The sequence below is a fragment of the Rhinolophus ferrumequinum genome, chromosome 28 (assembly GCF_004115265.2).
Source record: "Rhinolophus ferrumequinum isolate MPI-CBG mRhiFer1 chromosome 28, mRhiFer1_v1.p, whole genome shotgun sequence".
NCBI classification, from domain to species: Eukaryota; Metazoa; Chordata; class Mammalia; order Chiroptera; family Rhinolophidae; genus Rhinolophus; species Rhinolophus ferrumequinum.
Window position 1 is genome coordinate 16554330 of NC_046311.1, and position 22836 is coordinate 16577165.

A 22836-nucleotide genomic window follows, 5' to 3' on the forward strand; every position below is an offset into this window, starting at 1 on the left:
TCGTGAACAGCCACTTGGGGACAGCTGGCAGAATTACACACGTTTACCCTTCCACCCAGCAAGCCCATTCTAGAAACATACTTCCAAATTACACTGGCAAAAATACGAAGTGGAATGTGTAAGACCAGTCCCTGTATACGTGCATAGCAAAAGATCAGAAGCCCAAATGTCCACCAACAGCACAAGTGGGAAGGGCCTGCAGACAGAGGGTCTGGGATGCGTCACTGACGTAAGAAAACGGGAGCAGTCGATGGAGAGGGTGCTCTGTGTGCTGTCTCTTGTGTGAGGTGTGAGCAGGAAAAGGCACATGTTTTTGGTTTCAATAAACACAGGAGAATAAAATAAAATCTACTAACAATGGTCACCTACAAGGAACGAAAAAACGGGCAAGGACGGATATGGATAGAGGCCAGATTTCTCTAGAAATACCTCTGTACCAATGATTTCAACTTGAGAAACATAGTTGTTTTACCTAATTAAAAAACAAAACTGAATCAAGGAGGGGGAAAAGCAAATCCTAAAAGCAGAAAATAAAACAAACCAACCTGACCCTGTATCAAGTTGGTGGTAAGAGCACAGGGAGAGTTATTCCAAGTGACCCTGAACTACGGGATTGTGACAACTTGAAACTACAGGAAAACAATCACACGTTTTAAACTCTCAGTGGGCTTGTTGCTGTTGTCACTTTGGGATCATTATGATTTATTGAGAACCGAATCCAGACGTGTTATGTTAATGTGCTGGTAAGCATTCAAAGGAAGAGATGAAAGGAAGTCAGAGAATTGGACCCTGTGAACTCTAATATACACTGGAAATATAAATATGAGCTTATGGTTCATTTTTCTCTTCCTACAGATTTCCTAGCTCAGAGAGCCCAGAGAGCCCAGAAGCAGTCCAGGACCCACAAATACTCTGGCTGCCAGATGGAGGGCTTTTTAAGCCACCAAACAGCCAGGATGTGAGCTGGTGGGAGAGGTGTTCTGGCCTGGAGCAAGAAGTACACAGGACCAGCCTGGACGTCAGTCCCAACGGTAGGGTGCTCTCCTGTGTCACTGGGGTCCAGAGAAAGGCTTCCCTCTGGGTCAAAGTGGGACAGTATGAGCAACAAAAAAGTAACTAATAGACTGAAACACTAAAACTAACAAAATCCGTGAGTTTCTACTGATATTAAAAAAAATCTTTCTTGGCCCCCTCTGGGGGTTGCTGGGCACTAATCTCTTATTATGAAAAGAATGTAACAGTTACCCAGCTTTGGCCAACCACATAATCGATGAAAATTCTGCTTTTATGGAAGAATCAAAGGTAAGGAAAGAATGAATACAAATAAAAGGAATTATTTTATCTCCTACGCGGTAGTACGCGCTCAGCAATGACTTAACATGGATGAACTATTATCATTATTATTACTTTTGAAGGGCCGCGGAGGTAAATGAGAAAGATAGCCGAGAATGACATGGGACAGGAAGGACCAGCAAGCAGGGTGCAGGGTGTCTGCTTTACAAAGCTCTGGGGGCACCGACCCACAGACCTGGTCCAGCTGCTCAGCGGGCAGCTGACAGGCAGCAAAGGGCTGCTTAGCAACACGGCCAGGGATAAGCCGACGTGTAGACTGGATGCTCACAACTTTGCCCATTAAGTGGTGGAATCTATTTCCCACTCCTGACTCAGTCTGACCAACAGCAGCACATGGGGAAGTGAGGGCCTGCAGGCCTGGAGCTCAGGCTGCCTCAGAACAACACCTCCTGAGACCACCACACATGAGGCTAGCGAAGCTGGCTGGAGGCGAGGCCACTGGAGCAGGAAGGAGCCACAGCCCATGGCTGGAACTGACTCCAGTCAAGTGAGGGAAGCCATCAGGGTCTGACAGGCTGCTTGGTCCCATCTCAGCGTGTCCTTTCGCTTAGTGGGCAAGTCACTTAGCTATCTGCTGACTCAGTTTTCTAATATGTAAAATAACATTAGTAAAATTCATAGGGTAACTCTGAAGATTAAATGAGATAATGTACATAAAAATGCAAAGAAGGGCCGGCCCGGTGGCTCAGGCGGTTAGAGCTCCATGCTCCTAACTCCGAAGGCTGCCAGTTCGATTCCCACATGGGCCAGTGGGCTCTCAACCACAAGGTTGCCAGTTCAATTCCTCAAGTCCCGCAAAGGGATGGTGGACTCCGCCCCCTGCAACTAACATTGAACACGGCACCTTGAGCTGAGCTGCCTCCAGGATGGCTCAGTTGGTTGGAGCACGGGCTCTCAACCACAAGGTTGCCAGTTCGATTCCTCGACTCCCTCAAGGGATGGTGGGCTCTGCCCCCTGCAACTAAGATTGAACATGGCACCGTGAGCTGAGCTGCCACTGAGCTCCCGGATGGCTCAGTTGGTTGGAGTGCATCCTCTCAACGACAAGGTTGCCGGTTCAACTCCCGCAAGGGACGGTGGGCTGTGCCCCCTGCAACCAGCAATGGCAACTGGACCTGGAGCTGAGCTGCGCCTGACACAACTAATACTGAAAGGACAACAACTTGAAGCTGAACGGCACCCTCCACAACTAAGACTGAAAGGACAACAACTTGACTTGGAAAACAGGCCTGGAAGTACACACTGTTCCCCAATAAAGTCCTGTTCCCCTTCGCCAATAAAATCTTAAAAGAAAAAAAAAAATGTTCCATTTAAAAAAAAAAAATGCAAAGAAGAGTTCACGGAACATGGATTACTTTGTAATATTTAAAATGAAAGGTGCCTCCCATATTTTACCGTGAACTATCTTCAGGATAACGTTGTCCTACTGCTTCTTGGAGCTGAACGTTAAGAAAAGACACATTTTGCCAGGTTTCCTTTTCTCTTATTTTATCAAAAATTGAGGTGTAGAAGTCATACATGGTATCTCCACCTTCCATTAAAAAAAAATTTCTCATGGCCTGTAAGTACTCCACCAACCTGAATGGAGAGAAAATAAGCAACATGAGACAGGTACTCTGCATCAATACCAGGTTTTGCTACCAATTTCAGTGACACAAGTTTACACTCTACATTTACTAAAATCACAAATACTAACACCTCTCAAATACTTCGTTAAAAATAAAAACAGTGTTTGTTTTACTTTAATAATCAGAAAGAAGTTATTTTTTCAAAATGTAGAAAATTGGGCAGTCACAAAAGTGTGAGAAAAAATGCTAACCATTCTTAGTGAATTTTCACTGTTAGTATTTGAGGTATTTCTTTCCAGTCTTTCTTTTTCTGCATATTTAAAAAACATATAGTTCTCACCATATTATATATCCCACTTTTTAAGCTTTAAGAACATTTTACATTATTTAAAACTGCATAAACACAATTTGTATGAACTTTATGAAGTTCACACACGACACGGATATGCCATGTTCATGGATATGCCATAATTTAAAGAACTAGTCATCCACTACTAAGTAACTGCATGTTTTTTCCTCTGATAGCAGATTTTGTGATGGGCATTTTTGTGCAACAAGCTTTTTCTGTTTTTCTTTTGGAATACAGTCTCAGAAACACACAAAGAATTGTATTTCACAACATAATTACGAAAACATTAATGGTTGATTCTCTCAAAAGAAAACTGTACTGCACATCTCTTTACGACTCTAATAAAAATTTGAAATACAGGATTTAAAATAATTCTAGCTGTTCTTAAAGTCCAATAAACTACCAACTACTTCCAAAACCACACTCCCGCACACCTGTAATCTTTTTTCAGCGTTTGCATGAGGTTTCCACAGCAATCGAGATACTGCTTGTCAATATGAGGATAGAGGCAAGATCTCAGTGTTAATTCAAAAGTCTGGCACGTCACAGATTCGGACGATCTATCCATTCGTATATCTCCACCTGCAAACTTCTCATGAAAGTCACTCTGTTCCAAATACAACCTTTAACATAAAAACATGAGTCTTCTTTCTAAAGGCTGATCTCAACAGAACTCGCTTAAATCAAAACTCCAGAGTACTATTTAACCTTTAGTCTTAAAATTACCAACTATGACAGAAAGAGAAAACCTTTCCTCAAAACATACTGAGTGGACCAGTAGTTCAGAGTCACTTCTGCCTTCAGGGTCTAGGACGTTAGGTGTGTCTCGCCATTAGGGCCACTGGCAGTGAACGGCGGGATCCCATAAAAGAGCACCATGTGGGTACTAGGTGCCTGAAAGAACCCACGGGCTGAGGTATACTTTAGGCAGACAGAGGGTCTGCCTATGTGTTAGATGCCCACCCATGACCCAGACGTAAGTGCATCTTCCATAGATGACAGCACTCCCCATGGGCCTAGGGCACATGGTAGGTCCCCTGTGGCCTTTCACAAGCAACAAGGAGGCCAAACTAGACATCTGAAATCAGTGAACACAGTATCTACATGTACTGCATTCCCCGGGAAGGAGAGGCTACAAAGGTTTTTATTTTGAAGGCTGGAAAGCCTTACCTGGCAGAAATAAACAGTTACTAAATAATGCACAGATTCTGCCATTTCAACCATCTAAACCTTGCAGTGTTTCACCTTGCAAAGTTGATTGCCAGCAGTGGGTCATGGACGTCGTCCAGTTCAAGATGCGCTTCAGCGATGGACTGCATCTTAATCAGTTTCTCTCTGGCCACCTGCTGCTCAGGGAGGACCTGTGCAGTGGGGTCTTCTCCATGTCGCAGACGGGACTGCACAGATTCCAGGAAGAGGGTATACAAGCTTTTTCTTTCTGCATCTAAAACATAAAGAAATGTATCAGGTGAACTATGATCTAGTAAAAACCATTAATAACATTAAGCAGTATTATACAATTGTATCTGAATGTAGCCTGGTATTTTCCCTTGGCCTACGAGAGTCTGCCCCTGTATCATTACCTTTATAGTACAGTCTGACTACAGTGTCACAGCTTCTGCTACAACTAAAAAATTCATGGTTAAACATTCGAAGTAGAAGCTAATTTTTTTCTGAACAGAGTAATACCATAAGCAGGCTGCTTGAAAATAAAGTTACCATAGCACTGGATAAGCAGTGACAACACTAACAGAAGTTGTGGAAAAAACACTTCCAACAGTGGCCCCGGAAAGCTCATTACATTTTGTTCTTCAGTCAAAAAGGAAAGATCCCAAAGTGAAAGTTTTAGAGTAGATACAATAACACAAAATAATTAATGTAACATTAAAGTGATTTACAAGCAAAACAACTAAGGGTCACATTTATACCTCTCAAGTCTTTTGAAGTCAGTTGATAAACCTTTAAGTACACTGTTTGAATTGCATCAAAAAAGACTGGACATTATATCAAGATTTTCTCAAAATCCATGATCAAGTCTGAACTGCTCACCAACGAATTCCTACCTCCCAGGGTTCATGGTCTTTAAGAGCTAAGTGCTGCACGGCATTAAACGCCAGAGACTCATTTCTTAAGGACCAGTCCTAAAGTACAAGGGTAAGGAAAAAGCATGTGGAACTGTCACTGCCTTTGAAACACAGCGCTAAAAGTCCCCCATGAGGACACTCTCTTCTCTATCAGGAGCAGCATGATCGCAGTTTGAGCGTGGTGGTGGTGAAGTTCTGTGCAACCAAAGGCGCTGATCAATTTCACACTAGAAAACAGTGACAGATCTCAGGGTGACACGAGTGATGAGGGAGACGCAGAGGAAAGGAGCCCACCTCTGGCCGTGGCCTGGCCCGTAGGGCTGTCCGCCACCTGCAGGTTCTTCAGCAGCTGCATAGACTTGCCAGCCATTATGATCTGCTTCAGGACAGGCCTGAGGAAGGACACCATGGTGTGCTGCTTGCTGGGCCCCCGGTCACTGCCAGAACTCGCACTAGCGCTATCACTCACTTTTTCTTCATTTTCCGTCTTTTCTGATACACTGTACAGCGTGTAAGTGGCATACCAAAAGTCTCTGTGATTTACCGGAACATTTTTGTTTCTATGGAGATTCAGAAGAATATTAAACTTTAAGTTTTCTCCCTTAAAAACAACGGTGTGTCTGTTCTAGCTCAGGCATATTATCTAGACATTTGAAAATAGTCATATCAATTATTGGTAAAAATGAAGCAACCTCCATGCAAAAGAGGGAAGATTTTATCTGACTTCAGTTTAACATAGAAATGTGGATAAGCACTCTGAGTGGCATAGGTAAATTTTAACTAAGTAGAAGGTTTCCTGAATTGGAACTAAAGAAAATATGATGAGTCTGTTCTTCTTTAGAGGCAGAATAACAATTGACCCATTTTGCCATCTCCTGGGAAAGTAATCCCAAGACTTCCACCTCCTTTTCCCACACAGATTCTTAACTGAAAACTGCTTTTAAACAAAGAAATGAGAGTTACTCATTACCTCAAAGAATAGTCAGAATCCCACTTTTACAAAATTCTCCTGTGAGATAGTTGAAAGAGAACACGAGAGACATGAGATTCGAGAAGAGAAAGGCAGGCTCATTTATATGAGCGCTGTGTAAACAGGGCTGCCTTTGCAGAGACCTGGGGACGTGAGGTGATCCTTCCCGCTGAGTTAGACAGATAACTGTCTATCAAAAGCATATATCCAAACAGAGCCCACAGGTTCAAAGTGAGCTGACAGTGAGAGCGGTTACATATTACAGTTCCTATGATTCTACTCAGAAAAATCAATTACCCGCAGGGGTAAAAAAGAGTCGCAATTTGGAGAAATAAATGTTCTGGAGGAATATTCTAGAATATTTTCCTATCTTTCATCATACGAATAATTTGTAATGGAAACAACTGAAGCCAACTGTTATCAGGCCCGTTTTTATTGGAAAGCAGTGTGCCTTTGAGCATACCATCCATAAATACACTTGCACTCAAAAATATAGTGTGCTAAGAAAAGCTGGGAACTGACATGAAACTCAGAATACTTTTGGGCTGGCACCTGACGTCTTCTCTGAGTGCAGCAGAACCTGCCTGTGTTGGCCACACAGCTGTGTCAGTGGCACCGCCCCCTTCGCATCACGAGCAAATGACAGCGCGTCACTGTACCGTGGAGGGTGAGGTGACACCTGGCCCTCACCTCTGGATGATGAACTCCCTGGCGCGGTCACACAGGTGCCCGTGCGCTATCCACTCGTCCACCGTCTGCAGGTAGGGCCGCACCGTCTCCACCCAGAGAGAGAAGAGCAGGGAGACCTACGGGCACAGCACGCCTACCCCTCAGAATGCCTTCATCTCTGCATGAGATGAGACATGACAGTTCTCAAATGCCTCTTACAAAGTGATTGGTTTTCTGTGTTTTTTGAAACAAAGTAAGAAATTAAAGATCTAAAACATATGCTATAAACTCCTTATGAAAAACTCACCTAAACGTGAGATGACCACATTGTCTGTGGTCCACACCAGGACTCTCTTGAGAGTGAGAGTTACCAGGGACACCAGTTCATTCTAAATGGGACTGTCCAACCTGGGCGACGGTTATGCTAGCTAGTGTAGTTAGTACAACGTCCATTAAGAATGCAGCAATGAGTTCATTCTACTCTACTCCCCAGCAGGACAAACAGTGCCTTGCTGCAGAAGCCAACCCCCTTTATACTCACCAAAATGGTGGGAAAGCAAAGGGACACCAGGAGACATACCACAAACACGTGCCCAAACAAACCTGCAGTTTTCCAGAGTAGTCTCTGGTTAGATTTGTACCATTTTTTTTTCAGATTTCTAGTTTTTTAAACTGTGGCAAAAAACACATAAAATACACTATCAACATCTCTAAGTGTACAGTTCAATAGTGTTAAGCATGTCCACATTGTTGTGAAAATAGAGCCCCGGAACTTTTTCATACTCAGAACTACAACTCTGTAAGAATTAAACATCTCCCCTTTTCTCCTTGCTCCCGAGGACCTGGTACCAACATTCTACTTTCTTCCTATGAATGGGACTACTCTAGATGCCTCATATGATAGATTTGCATTTTTATTTAAGAAAGGGTTACTTCAATATCTATGTAAGTCAGCTAGGTATTTTTCACATCTTGCTTTTATGTTTTCATAACCATGTCAATTATAATTTAGAAGCTGATTTAAAAACCCTGCACAACTGTCTGGCACAGTATGATGTGAGCACCCTTTTGGCCCAGAGCTACGAGAAGCTATCCACTACGCCTCTGGCTGGGCAGAATGCAGTCCCACATTATAGACCAGATGAGGGTCCTACGTACGGTTTGCTCAGACGCTTCTCCAACACTGTCATATTCAAGAATGGCCTTGTACAGTGTGTTAAGTAGGTGGGATGCCCGAACGACGTTCCGAGTGTCGGGTGGAACTTCTGCTACTCCGGTACTAAATACTTTGTGCAAAACCTTGAGCTGAGCCAGTCGAGGTGACAACTTGTCTACTACTATTGCAAGAGTTATCGTAGTATCTGCAAAAACCGAGAAATCACACTCATTAGCAAGGAAAAATATCTGTGTTCCAATGTGACAAAAATGTTCTACCACGTGGAAAGGCACAGCAAACTGGAGGATGGTGGGTTTTCATCTCATATCACACGGGGTGAATTTTCCTAAAGAAAGAACTCCCTGAAGAAAAAAAAGACAACTCAGCAGAAAAGTAATATATAAAGGAACTGACAGTTCACGGAAAAGGAAATACGAGTGATTCTTAAATATACACAAAGATACTAGACCTCACCTGTGATGAAAGAATGCAAGTTAAAACTACATGGGGCGAATAAAGAACAGTGGGCTGCTGTTTCAGTGAGGGGATGGGAACGGGTGACTGAGTGCAGGGGCTGCCAAGAGCAAGTTCCTTCGTCGGGATGGCACAACTCTGAATCCTGAACATGGAGGTGGTTGTATGAATCTACACAGGTGACAAAATGTCACAGAACTACGCACAAAGATATTACTTCCCTTCCTACAAAGAGCAAGTGCCTGCAAAACTGCTGAAACCCACATTAGCTCTGCAGACTACGTAGTGTATTATGCCAATGTCAATTTCCTAGTTTTGTTAACATCCATAATTGCGTAAGCTGTCACAGCTGGGGGAAGTTGGGTGATGAAGACACAGGACCTCTTTGTACTATTTTTTGCAGGAGTTGCTAATAAAAGTGGAGGAGGAAGACTCCTACACTGGTTTATCATTTTACACCTAACATATTGGTGAAGATCAAAAAGTCTGATAACACTGTTGGCAACAGGTATTCAGACACCCTGCTGGCAAGAGAATAAAGTCACTTATCTGCACCTCCGTGGAGAACAATGGCGTGACATCTATGAAGTCACACATGCCATCACATCCCCTTGGGCCTAGCATTTTCACTCTTAAGAATTCATGCTACAGGTAAGTTGCTGCACACACGAACAATTACTTACATGGAAGTGGTTTTTACTGCAGCACTACTGGCAAGAGCCAAAGATCAGAAACATCCTAAATGTCCACCAAAAGGGCACTGGTCTATGATCCATCCATACAAAACTCAATTTGTAAAAAAAAGAACAAGGAGGCTCTTTATATACCTGAGATAATACACCTCAAAATATAAATTAAAAAACAATTTGGAGAGAGCAGATAGATAATAGACTTCTAGGTAAGCAGATAGGAATATGCATTGACTGTGTACGTCTAAATTATTTCTGGAAAGATGCACAAGTAACTGATGACTTGGATGTCTTTGGGGAGGGGAACTGAGTACTCGCGTGGAGAACCGGAGCAAGGGGAAAAATTTTTACCGTAAATCCTTCTGTACTGTTTGGATTTTAAGAGATATGAATGGCTTAAAGTGTAAATTTAAAATAAAAAAAAGAATGTATTCATGAGAATTACTTATTTGCCATGTAATTTTCAAAGCTTATATCAATTAATAACTTAAGTGACACTCAAAATATGACTTATGGATCCTACGAGTAAAAGGGAAGAACATTGAAATACCGTTCTTAATGATACACTTCTCAATTTCTGTAAGTTCCTCTTTGAAACTAATAAAGTATTTGTACAGGGCCCACATGAAAGCCTGGTATGTTCTGAATGGAGCTTCAGGCAACGTGTGAAGGACGGAACCATTTCCAGGCAATGTGTTTTCGCAGCTGTGCCCCGTGACGTCGTCGATGAACTCCTGGAGCTGGAACACGACCTGGCCATAGGCCGCTACCTGTTCCAGCACTGACCGTAAACAGCTCTGCAACAGAAGCAAACTACAATTGTTTAGTCAGTCTCTGTAAGCACTCACAGTCATAACCCCCCACTGTAAAACACTTGTTTTGTGACTGTTTAGAACATAAAACAGATATTTAGTTTTAGATTCAAAGGATAGCGTAAGCATTACTTTCTACAGAATATGGAATTGTGGCTTATATTTTTTAAAAAATACTTATCAGATAAATGCACTATAGGCAAAAGAATTACAGTATACAGCTTTCCCAATAAAGAATAACAGGGAAAAAAGCAGAAGACACAAATCAGGGACGGCTGGTTGGCTCAGTTGGTTAGATCGTGATGCTCGTAACACAAGGGTCGCCAGCTCGATCCCCATACGGGCCAGTGTGAGCTGCGCCCTCTACAACTAGATTGAAACAACTACTTGACTTGGAGCTAATGGGTCCTGGAAAAACACACTTAAAATAAATAAAAGTTTAAAATGAAGAAAAAAAGAAACCACAAATCAAAACCAAATGTGAACATCACAAACAATACTAAACAATTCTCTAAGTACAATACAGACACACAGCTTAATTTTGCTTTTTGGATATTCTAATACATTTAGTAGTTTTTATACTACAAAATATTCTAGTTATATACCATGGTTTACATAAATCCTTTTATTTAATTGTAATTATAATAAAAACAAATAACTTACATGTGTCAAATGAGTTACTATAATATTGTTTCTCACAGTTACCTTCCCATCTATCAACTGAAATATAAAGAGCTTTTTTACCCCTGAAAGTAACCTGAAACGAAATAAAAAAGAAGAATGTACAGTAAGTCTAGCAAAATATTCACTATAATAATAACTAAGAAATTTTAATGAAAGACTCAGAATTGGGGGTGGGGTGGTGGGGCAGAGAACAACACAGCATTAGAAAACAGAACACATCAATCTTTTTATCTGATTCCCTTAAGACTCAAGACATTTCAATATTATCTTAGAGAGAAGATCCAAACAGTCCCTGTTGTCAAAGCATTTCTTCACATGAGACGGTCCAAACATCTTCCCATTCTTAAGAACGTCAGTATTGTGCTTTCTGGCAGAGGAGCAGAATCTGGCAGCTCAGGAGTAAGAGCATTACACATTCCGGTTCTCACTTGCATTTCTGTGCGAACACTCTAATTTCTTAGATTCCTGGTTTCCAGGTATGGAGCCCAGCTAACTTTCACTAATATACTCTGCCCATTAAGAGCAGTAAGCAGCAAATTAGGAACTTTGCTTTGAACTCATTAAAACTACACAGAGAGAACAAATCATATATCATATATAAATTCTATATTAAGTTACTCAAAATGGGAAAGAATATATCCAAATCTCACAATCTCCACGTTTGAGTCTGAAGTTTGGGCTTCCTGAGTCCCCCAATCCAAGCGCAGGTACCTACTGGGAACTGTTTAGGGTTCATACTTAATGGCCTATTTCTAGTTGGCATGTGGAAAAACCCTCAACACTTTTCTTTAAAAAACCAACATTCTGCTTCTCACTAATAAAGTCTTCTAGACTATTATAGGTTAATAAGTCTTACCATAGAGTTTCCCGAATAACCTGTGTCTCTGTAACAAAAACTCTGTCATCTGGAACATATAATGGGTCACTGCTGTACAGGTGTTGGTCCCTGTTAGATAGCAAATATCAAGTATCAATGGAAAGGTCTCTCATTTAGTAAAATTACATGTCTCAAAGAATGTATGCAATTTAGTGGTAACTTAACCAGTAATCAATAAGCAAATAAACACAAGACAGGCTGTAAATGCCCTCCTACGATCATTTTCACAAATCAACTGAAATACTCTTGGAGAAGCAATTTCAGAGCGATTCCAATTACCATTTTTCCCTGAAAGTAAGACCTAGCCGGACCATCAGCTGTAATGTGTCTTTTGGAGCAAAAATTAATATAAGACCCGGTCTTATATTAATTTTTGCTCCAAAAGACACATTACAGCTGATGGTCCGGCTAGGTCTTATTTCTGGGGGAACACGGTATTGTATCTATTACTGATTTAGGCAATAGTTTAAAACTATGTACTGTTTTTGTCAAAATAGTAACTGTATTTTTGCAATAAGTGCACTGAAATGAAAATCAAATGAGTGGCCTTATAGCAATCCAGTCACTTTGAAAATCAAGACATATTATAATTAAATAATTTCATTTAAAAAATAACAATGAAATAATTAAAAACTGTTCAATTAGAATTGTGAAAAAAAACACAGTAAGTTTAAATTTCAGGGATGTACTTGATGTAAATCACAAATCAAAACCAAATATTAACATTGAAGTTTTTTTGTTTTTTCCCCCCAAAACACAGGCCAACAAAGCCTAAACTTTTCATCTCACCAGCACTTCTGATGCTGCAATTTAAAATATTCAGAGTCCGCAAAAGCAGCATTCAGACTTCCTACACCCAAAGAAAGGGGCTCAAGGGCAGGAGGGTCAGGCTCCAGGCCACTTTCAGGTAGGAAATGTGGCAGACATGTCCCTACAAGTCTATTTATTACGCGGGCACCAGCCAAACTTCTCATTCAGCCAGAGAATGGACCTGTCTCAGTTTAACAGCAAGGAGACGTGCAGAACTGGAGGGAGTGACCTGCCTCTTCCTCAAGGGGAGTTGGATTGGATCTCTGTGAATGGACGCATAGCTTGTGGTAAAGGGGGATTAAGCTCTGCAAAAAAAAAAAATTAAGCTGCTCCTACCTCCGTGAGAGGTGTATGCACTGCATCCTAGAACCCAGGAATGCCCATATCCCACGCCTCATTCAGACACGGCACATCTACACAGGAAGCGTAAAACCCTCGTGAACTCTTGTTTTTGGGGGGGAGTGGAGATGGGAAAGATATGGGATGGACTTTTTAATTCCCTCCACCATCAGAAGCTATGTGTCTACACACACACTCAGACACACATACACGTCCATCTTCAAGAACGTTGTCCTTCCCTGTGACGCTAGAACCCCAGGCCGAGACATGCCTGGAAGTACACAGACTGGTGTGTCCACACGTGTGTTGTCCACAAACTGAGAGGGCATGGCTAACAGGAGAGGCTACTCATGTGTGATTTGCTTTCTGTCTTAAACCCAATGCACTCGATGACACAGGGGCTGGCAGAGGCTCTGTGGGCACGATGTGGCGGACGACTGGACGGTCTCTGCCCACTGCAGAAAGAGGTTGAGCGGGAATCGAGCAGCATCTCTCATGTGGGCTCGGCTCTTACACACCTTGGAAAGGCCTGAGTCCAGCCCAGCAAGGGAGCGGTCTTCAGTGACAGGCCAGAAAGGGTCACTGCGTGAGCAGGACAGCAGCCCAGCTCACACCCTTGGTCCACAAGGGACAGCCCCGCTCTCATCATCAAAGACGAAGACCTCACTCTGCTCAGGATGCCAAGCCAGTGATAGGAAGGTGACCGGGGTATGCAGCCCCTCAGTGATGCTGGCTTGGGATAGGGCATCCCACAGTGAAATTCTGTTGTCCTTGCTGCAGGAAAGAAACAGAATTCTCGTAGGGAGACGCAGCAATACAGGTGACGTGCCTAGAGGGAGCCTGGTATGAACTCAGTTCCATCTGCTGAGCAAGGTCCCTAACCTTGACAGCTTGTATGCCAGAGCTCAGGACACCAACTATGACACTGTCATCATGCTCATACTTGCAGGCCTTGCTGACAATGAGTGTCTCATTCTCATCCACTTCCCACAATCCAACAGCACCTGAATCGGAAGCCACTACAATAGCTCTGTCCCCCACCCAACGGAGGTCAGTCACTCTGGCCTCCCTGTGGACTCTAGCAGAGCAGAAGCCTTCGTTGGGGGCAGCACGAGGGTCCCTGAGAAGCCATAGGGACCCAGCCCAGCAACAGCCACTCAGGCTCGAGGCCCAGAGCCGGATGCCCCATCCATCCGGTACGATGCAGCCTCTAACTGCTGCTCCATACAAGCGGGAATATGGAGGAAGGTTCCTCAACCAACGCTGAGGACACGAGGAGAGGCGGGGTTTCCTTCTGCATCTTCAAGGTTCAAGACCCAAACTGGATGCCCACCAGAGATTCAGCTCCAGCAGGCCCCAGCCAAAGTTTCTTCTATTAATACATTAAATGAAAAGTTTAGCTCCTTACCAGACAGCAGCTAAATTGGAGTGCAAATGTAAACTATGAGGAAACCTCGAGGACCGCACTGTCCAGTACTGACGGACCACGTTTTGCTCCAGCCAGCTTCGGGCATCTGGCTCATCTACCAGAGGAAATTTAGTAAGTTTAAGTTTTAAGAGTTAACAAAAAAACATGACTGACTTTGCCACAATATCTGAACGTATGAGTCCATTTAAATATTCGACAGAAAAAGGCTCTTCAAAGTAACAGCTACCTGACAACATTTATATATATAATCACTTATTTAAAATCCTATGTATACAGACATCCATACAAATTTTAATTGTCATTAACTAGAAGGTAAAAGAATATTACTCAATTTTAAAATGATCCCATGAATAAAAAGACACAAACAGCATATGTATTTGAATAAGAACGCTGAAATAATCTTTGATAATTATCACTAATCATTAAAGAAATTGAAAGGATAACCAACATGGTCCCGAGCACCCTCATGACAGAGCCGGATGCCCCATCCGTCCGGTATGATGCAGCCTCTAACTGCTGCTCCATACAAGGATTAGGTACCTTATACAGGTTGTTCCAGAACATAGAAAAAGGGAAAGCTGCCTAACACTTTATGAGGCTAATATAACCTTGCTTCTAAAACCAGAAAAAAACATGGTAAGAAAAGTAATTCATCAAAGAATAAAGATGAAAAATCCTAAATTTAACAAAAGCAAACCCAAGTTCCAGTCAAAATAGCAAAGTACATGAACGCTGTGCTGGCCACCTCCTGTGACCACATCAAAATTACAACTAAATTATAGAACCACCCTTGAGAACCACCTGCAGTCTAGCTAAACAGATTCCTATAACTATGGATATAAAGAAGTAGCTATGTAGGAAGACAGAGACGCAAAACGGACTGGTCCCACACACATATGCGGTAGCTCAAAACCATGAGGGGTATGTTGTCTACAGAGGTCCCCCCGAGGGGTAAGAGGCCCCAGCCCCACACGCAGCTCCCTAGCCCAAGGTTCCAGTGCCAGGGAGAGAAGTCCCCACAAACTCTCACTGGGAAAATCAGCAGGGATTCAGTCCTGGTAAGACGGAGGGTTGGCCGCAGCCTCAGGAGTCCATTTAAAGGGCCCGTGCATGGACTCACTTGCTCCTATACACTCGCTTAAGCTCCAGCAAAAGAACGGCAGCTCGAAAGTTCCAGGGACACACAGGGAGGAATTGAATTGTCTGGCTCCGGGGCAAGGGCTGGACCGAAGCTCTCTGTGAGGCAGAAGTGCCCTCCCCACATAGCTGGCAGACACAGGCAGGCTCCAAGTCTGAGTCCCCATCAGATTGGCTAACACCACTCACCCCATCCAACGCGTGCACCAGCCCAACCCTCTATCAGCAGCTGTCCCTCATAAGCGGCTGGTCTCGGCCCACACTGCGGACTTTCTTAAAACCTCTCAAAGGTTCACAAACCCCAAACAAGCAGCATCTGGCCTTGTCACACCCTGTAGCTCATGCTAAGCAGCCCCAAGCCTGACACTAGCAGCAGCTGACCTCGGTTCACAGCTTAGCCTTTCCTAGTGCTTCTAAGCCCAGCACACACAGCCTCCAACCACAGATCACTTTGTAGCTCCTAGCAGGTGGCCCTGGGTCAGGCACAGGCAGCAGCTGACCTTGGCCTGTACCAGACTCTTCCAAGAAGCCCCAGAAGCAACATATCTGGTGACCTGCCTCAGATCACACCAGAGTACCACTAAAGCGAATCCTGCTCCGTGGGGTCAGCCCCTGCACTACAGCTCCTTCACTGGCTGGCCATGGTCACAGTCAGCCCTCACAACCAGTCAGCCTGAGGGTGAATCCCTCCCACTGATGTGCCAACAGCAATCAAGGCTCAACTATAACAGGAGGGCACAGACAACCCACACAAGGGACACACCTGGAACACCCGACTCAGGTGACCAGAGAAACTGCGCTACTGGGCCCCAAAGGACACCTACAACATAAGGCCATTCTACCAAGACCAGACAACATAACAGCTCTACATAATACATTGAAACAAACACAGAGAAACAGCCAAAATGAGGAGATAAAGAAACATGTCCCAAACGGAAGAACAGGACAAAGCTCCAGAAAAACAATTAAACAAAATGGAGACGAGCAATCTGCCAGACGCAGAATTCGAAACACTGGTTATATTGTGGTGGTTGGTTAGCTCAGTTGGTTAGAACGTGGTGTTGATAACACCAAGGTTGCAGGTTTGATCTCCACATGGGCCACTGTGAGCTGCGCCCTCCTTAAAAAAGCAAACAAACAAAAACCCTGGTTATAAGGATGCTCAATGATCTCAGGGAGAACTTAAAGAGATAGGAAACATAAAAATGGAGATAGAAAACATAAAAAAGAACCAGTCAGAAATGAAGAACATAACAACTGAAAGAATACACTAGAGGGAATCAACAGTAGATTAGATGAAGCAGAGGACTGAATCAGTGATTTGAAAGATAAGGTATCAGAAAACACCCAATTGGAACAGCAAAAAGAAAAAAGAATCCAAAAACATGAGGACAGTTTAAGGGGCCTCTGGGACAACAGCAAGCGTAACAACATTCGCGTCCAAATTGGAAGTCCTACCCACAGTAATCAGACAAGAAGAAGAAATAAAAGACATCCAAACTGGAAAAGAAAAAGTAAAACTGTCATTATTTGCAGATGACATGACACTATATACAGAGTACCCTAAGGATTCCACCAAAAAGCTATTAGAACTGATAAATGAATTCAGTAAAGTAGCAGGATACAAAATTAATAGTCAGAAATCAGTTGCATTTTTATACATCGATAACGAACTATCAGAAAGAGAAATTAAGAAAACAATCTCATGTGTAATTGCATCAAAAAGAGTAAAATCTTAGGAGTAAATTTAACCTAGGCGGTAAAAGACCTGTACTCGGAAAACAGATACTGAAGAAACGGAAGCAGACTCAAACAAATGGAAGCACATACCGTACTCAAGCACAGAAGACTTAACAGGTGTGCCAGAAGAGGCGTACACAGAGTGACAGGGACAGATTCAACACAGAGTTCAATGAAAGAGGAGCAGAACAGAGCTTACACATAACATCCCACGAGGATGTAATTTATAAAGAGCACACCAAGCCACACAGTGTGAGAACACAGATGAGAACTCCATGAGAACAGGGGCCTAGAGCTGGGCTGGGAAGACAGGGCAATGGAGGATCAAAGAGAAGAGAAGAAATCCACTAGACTAAAGGCTCTGCAGGAACTAGTGACGATGATGTGTCCGAGCTGACAAATCCACACTCTGCCCTGAAGGTCCGAAGAATTAGAAAGTATGGAAAGAAAACAGAAAACCGGAAAATCATTAGGATGTGGAAATTAGCTTTAACTACATTGTGTCCATTTGGCAAGGTTCAAGTTCCGTGCACAGGGCCTGGTCACACACCACTGCTTCTGCGGTTAGTGTCACGGCTCTGTGACCTGGGAAAACCTCGGTCATCAGGCCTTTGTTTCCTTATCTACCAGATAAGAAGTAGGATTGGATGATCTAATCTCTAAGTTTGCTTCCTGCTGTCTCGACTCTATCAATTCATAGTTCTTCAGTAAAAACGGAAAAAGCAGACATCCAAATTTAAAATTAAATCATACAGATCTTGATATAGACTCTTAGTTACCAATTTTAGCAAAGTTAATCCTTCTCCAAGAAAAATAAAGTAAAACATTTAGGACTAACAAAGTTCTCGGAATTCTAAGAATAGAACAAAATTGCTCTCTAAACCCCGTTTCAACACTAATCCTATAGCGCCACTCCTTAGGCACTATTACCAACATCTTAAAGGACATGGAACTGATTTGCAGCACTTGCCTTCCCTTCTAGAGAATTCTTCGATTAGAAAAGGTGCCAGCATCCAAAAATACACAGTACCTTTCCAGAGGACACGAGGCCCTAGCTTTCTGTTTTGATCTGGTTCTTCTAATGGTGTCCTATCCACCTGAATCCCAGAGTCCTCTCTGCTCAAGGGCTGTTGATCATCCTCATCTTCACTGTCTTCAGACCAATTCTGATTTAAAAAGGAAATACAACTTACCCTTAGAGCGTAAAACAGTAGAAGCCTGTGTATATTTATATTTATATGCATAATAAACTACTCTAGTTAACTGAAGAGTGCTCCTGTTTTAGTTAAGTTGCTGCAGGGCGGGGACCCATCAAAATCATTTACATCACTTGGCACGCATTTCTATTTTCAATAGCAAAACTACCGCCACTGACCGGTGTTTCTACATCTGGACTAAGGTCAATTTCTTCACCTTCCATCAAGTATCTTCCCCAGTCAAAATCATCTTTCTTTTCTAAAATGTAACAGAAAAATCTCATCAGCTTTATAAAAAACATGTGGGGAGAAAGAAAAACAAAAAAAAAACACCCAAAACTATAGGAAAAAGCAAAACTCAAAATGCACTTGGGAAATGAAAGTTCAAAAACATATAGCAACACTTAAATTGACATTTTAAATTTTAATTTCTTTATCTTCAAAAATAACTTTTCTCTTTATACAACTGAAAGTAGTTTAACTTACAAAGTCAGAACTTATATTTTAAATGAAAATCTGCAATTGTAATTGCATCCAATGCAACAGAAATATTTCAGTTTCACAGATTTTTACAATGTTTTATAAAATCTCAATGTAATTGAGTAATAAATGTAATTAAGTAATAAAACCAATTTCTTTTTATTTGCTATACATTAAAGCATCTGATAACATACCCACTTCTTTCTCTCTTGGTGTTTCCACATAATTGTGGTTTGAAGGAGAATCAGAGAGACACAGAAGAAGCGACAGTATGGAATAATGCGCATCTGTCTTTAAAACAAAAAACGAAGAGTATGAATCACCAAGGTTCCTAAGAGCTTTTTAAACTAGTTTGAGTAAAGAAAAGATAATGTCATGACATTTATGTCTCCCATTTTTTTCCTGGTTTGAGAAAATATGAATTATACCTAAATAAATCCTAATCTCTAAACCATTTTTATCGTTCAAATGTGTATACCTCAGGAACCTGTCAAAAACACATTCCCTGAATCATGAGGAGGAATACTCAGACAAACCTACATTGAGGGACAAGCTACCAAGTAACTGGCTTGGGTAATTCAAAATGCCAAGGTCAAGAAGAAGAAAGGCTGAGGAACTGTTTCAGGTTAAAGGACACTGATCAGTGAACCTGAGCAAAGGGTACCCAGGAGTTCCTTTTACTATTGCTCAACTTTTAAATTTCTTTAAAACTTAAATTTTTTTTTTCCCCTTCTTCCGCCTTCCCCCTGCCCACTCCAGTTCAAGCCGTTGTTTCTCAGTCTAGTTGTGTAGGACACAGCTCCCTGGCCCATGCTGGTGTTAGGAGCTTTGCACTCCCCACCGGCTGAGGCAGTCAGTTGGTCGCCAGTCTTCAGTGAGCAGCTCATGGCAGCTCTCACCCGCCAGTGGCTGGCCGCAGCTGCACACAGCAGCCCAGCTCCAGGGAGAGCCATTGTTCACAATCTTAGCTGTAGAGGGCGCAGCTCAAGGGCCCACGTGGGAATCGAACCTGTGATCTCAGCCTTAGGAGCACAGCGCTCCAACCACCTGAGGCACAGGGCCACTGGGCCGGCCCTTAAATTATTTGTTTAAAATCACATTTAAGAGGTGAAAGGATGGCTCAATTAGTTAGAGCGTGAGCTCTGAACAACAGGGTTGCCGGTTCGATTCCCACATGGGCCAGTTAGCTGCGCCTTCCATAACTAGACTGAAGTCCAACGACTTGGAACTGATGGGCTCTGGAAAAACATACTGTTCCCCAATATTCCCCAGTATTTTAAAACAAAAAGAAGTTCTCTCTCTTTAAAAAAAAAAACACAACACACATTTAAAAAGTTAGCAATAAATAAAAATACCCCAAATGTGCTAAAAGTCATGCACTTTGCATAGAAAAGAGAGATGTGTTAAAATCAAGGAAGGAAGGGAAGGGAAGTCTCTGATGCCCACAGACCAGGTGAGCTCTCCCTATTATATATATGTTCTATAGCATCTGACGCACATTTTCATAGTTTACCATAATCATAATGAAATAACTACCTGGTGGTATCATGTCTCATTTATTCTGTATTCCCACCAACTAGTATGATGCTACAGGCATAGCAGACACTTGGTAAACTTTCCCTATGCGTCTTTCCCTGTGCTCATTTTAAATCTGTACTTTCACTGTAAATGAACCATCCAGTGAGGAGAGCAGCTTTCTCAGTTTTGTGAAATCCTCTAGTGAATCTTCGAGCCTAAGGGTGGTCTTGGGGACACACAACTGAATATGAAAGCGCTTAGAACAGCACCTGGCCTCTAAAAGCATGACATAGGTAGTTCTTATTACCTGGCTGCGTAGCTATTTAAAAGATTTCAGATCGCCAAACAGTGCTATTATTTGTGCCAGTCTCTGATCTTAATTTTCAAAGTAAGTTGGGGCTGAGAAGATGATTAAACAAGAGCTTGCTTTTCCTTTTATCTCAAGTCTGAGGAACACTGGGCAATACTTAAATCAGTTTTATGGGGATTGTGCTCTAGAGAGGGGACAACACTAAAAGGAATGTTTATTAACATAATCAAGTTTGACAATAATCAGATTGGAAACGGTAAGATACACCACAGAGATCTCACAATGCATACCTTTACTTCCTTTGTGCTCGGAAGTGGTGCATTTAGAAATTCCTCAGTTAATTTCCTCCAACTAGCAGCTTTGCTGAGATCAGAATGAATGATGAATTTTTCATAAATTCTAAAATATATCAAACAAATCAAATGAAAGTTATAAAGTGGTATTAATAAAAAGATCTGTAAAAGTACACACATTTCTGAATACATACATACATATAAAACTGACTTACCCTTCTATTGTCTTTTCTACTTTGTGGCTGTTGACATCCAAGAAACGATGAAATCTAAAAAGATAAAATGCAATTCTTACATCAGTCTTGTCATAAAGCTAAGTAGACAAGTATCATTGCCCTCCATCCCCCCAGGCACCCTCTACTCAGCAGTGCCCCTTTGCCCCCACAACACCTCCACTATCCAGGCCAACCACCACTGCTCCACAGAGAGTACTCAAGCACCCTTCCAGCAGGACACAGGTCATCCTGAGCTGTCCTCTGGCTCCTCTGTCTTCCCATACTGCCCTGAGCCGAAGTCTCTCAGGGTTCCTAAACTTTATATGCCATAATGAAGTCCAGTGAAGCCTGGGGTCCCATTCTCAGAACAATGTTTTTTAAATAATAAAATGAAATACAAAGGAAACCAAGTATACAGAAATACAGTTGTGAAGTATTTTTAGAAGTTGGTAATAGAGTAAGACACATTTGTTTATTAAAGCATTAAGTAACAAGATTTAGCAGTGGTCCGTAAATTCTATTAAAGTAACAGTAAACGATATTGAGAAATACCTGCAATAACTATGACATGATGTGAAATATGTGATTTACTGGTGACACACTCACAGGTAAGCTAATATTGCTTGTTACTTTCATTCATAATTGAAAGAAATGCTACTTTTGGTTAGTGTAAATTTTTTTTTTTTTGGTCCTAATTTATAACACCTGAATTCTACTTTCAGGCCCTCATGTTAACAACTCCTGTTCCACATCACATAGAAAATACAAAAATTGTTTGGGAGACAGCATTTAAATTTCTCCTTTTATGCTCTACTCGGACATTATTACGCGTATATTTGTTACATTTAAGAATTGTTATTTCAGAAGTTTGGTGAGCTTTTAGATTCATTGTCTATTCCCACTGTAAACCAAGTAGGCTCTTTTTGTATGATCATTAAGGCTGATAATCAAGATTACAAATTTTGAAAAACTGTTTACTATTCAAGAAGATTTCTACTGAAAATAAACAGAATATTACCAACATTCTTTTAGTAATAGTTCCGTTGCAGGTAATGATGATAACAATATCGTCTAACTTACAACTTCCACAAACACAAATAAGAGCTCTGACTTCTGCATATCTCAACTAAATCTTGAAAAATGAATTGCCTGAGAAACTGTATTAGAAGTTCCGCCCCGTTCCTGGACCCGCCCGGGCGTCGCGCCTCATACCTGAAGTTGGACCAGGCGAAGTGCAGGGACAGCTGGAAGTTGGGGTCCGCCTCATCCCGGAGGCCCGCCACATGACGGACAAGCTCGCGCACGTCGCGCTCCTGCTCTCGGTCCAAGCGGCTCCAGGACGGGCCCGGCCGCGCCATGTTTATCCAACTCCCGGGCGCTAGGCCCCCGGTTTGTACTCGCTCTCGCGAGAGTTCGCGCTCCCGCTGCGTTGCTCCTGGGAGAGGCCGTGGAGGCTCTCGCGAGAGGTAGCGCCGCTACCGAGTTGAGGCTCCGTGCTGATCCCTGTTGGTGGCACCAGGGTGCGTTTTCCAGTCTTCCCTGAGTAAACGTAGGGGCGTCCTCAGAGACTCAGATGGTTTTGTTAACGAGATTAGTGACAGTTTCTGGTTAACCTTGGTTGCTGGTTTAACACGGTGTTTTGAGGGCCGCCAGGTGGTTCTCATTCAGCGTATCTATTTGCACC

The 22836-nt window shown here is 42.5% G+C and overlaps 1 protein-coding gene and 1 pseudogene across 3 annotated transcripts in view; both read right to left on the reverse strand.

Moving 5' to 3' along the window:
* TUBGCP5 (tubulin gamma complex associated protein 5) overlaps positions 1-22566 on the reverse strand; it is a 32349-nt gene extending 9783 nt beyond the window's left edge. For 2 of the 3 annotated variants that reach the window (XM_033100210.1, XM_033100209.1), the window contains exons 1-16: positions 22365-22566; positions 21153-21206; positions 20935-21043; positions 19011-19107; positions 18516-18595; positions 18171-18306; positions 14243-14357; positions 11665-11754; positions 10788-10881; positions 9863-10109; positions 8152-8354; positions 7015-7130; positions 5649-5914; positions 4516-4714; positions 3705-3893; positions 2749-2931 (exon numbers count right to left, since the gene is read on the reverse strand). In XM_033100210.1, the coding sequence (XP_032956101.1) occupies positions 2749-2931; positions 3705-3893; positions 4516-4714; positions 5649-5914; positions 7015-7130; positions 8152-8354; positions 9863-10109; positions 10788-10881; positions 11665-11754; positions 14243-14357; positions 18171-18306; positions 18516-18595; positions 19011-19107; positions 20935-21043; positions 21153-21206; positions 22365-22510 (2324 nt within the window). In that variant the 5' untranslated portion in view covers positions 22511-22566. The remainder of the gene's footprint in view (positions 1-2748; positions 2932-3704; positions 3894-4515; positions 4715-5648; positions 5915-7014; positions 7131-8151; positions 8355-9862; positions 10110-10787; positions 10882-11664; positions 11755-14242; positions 14358-18170; positions 18307-18515; positions 18596-19010; positions 19108-20934; positions 21044-21152; positions 21207-22364) is intronic. The other variant, XM_033100208.1, reaches the window with a different exon arrangement.
* On the reverse strand, positions 12438-14226 carry LOC117018895 (methylosome protein 50-like; annotated as a pseudogene).
* Positions 22567-22836: the final 270 nt, after the last annotated feature.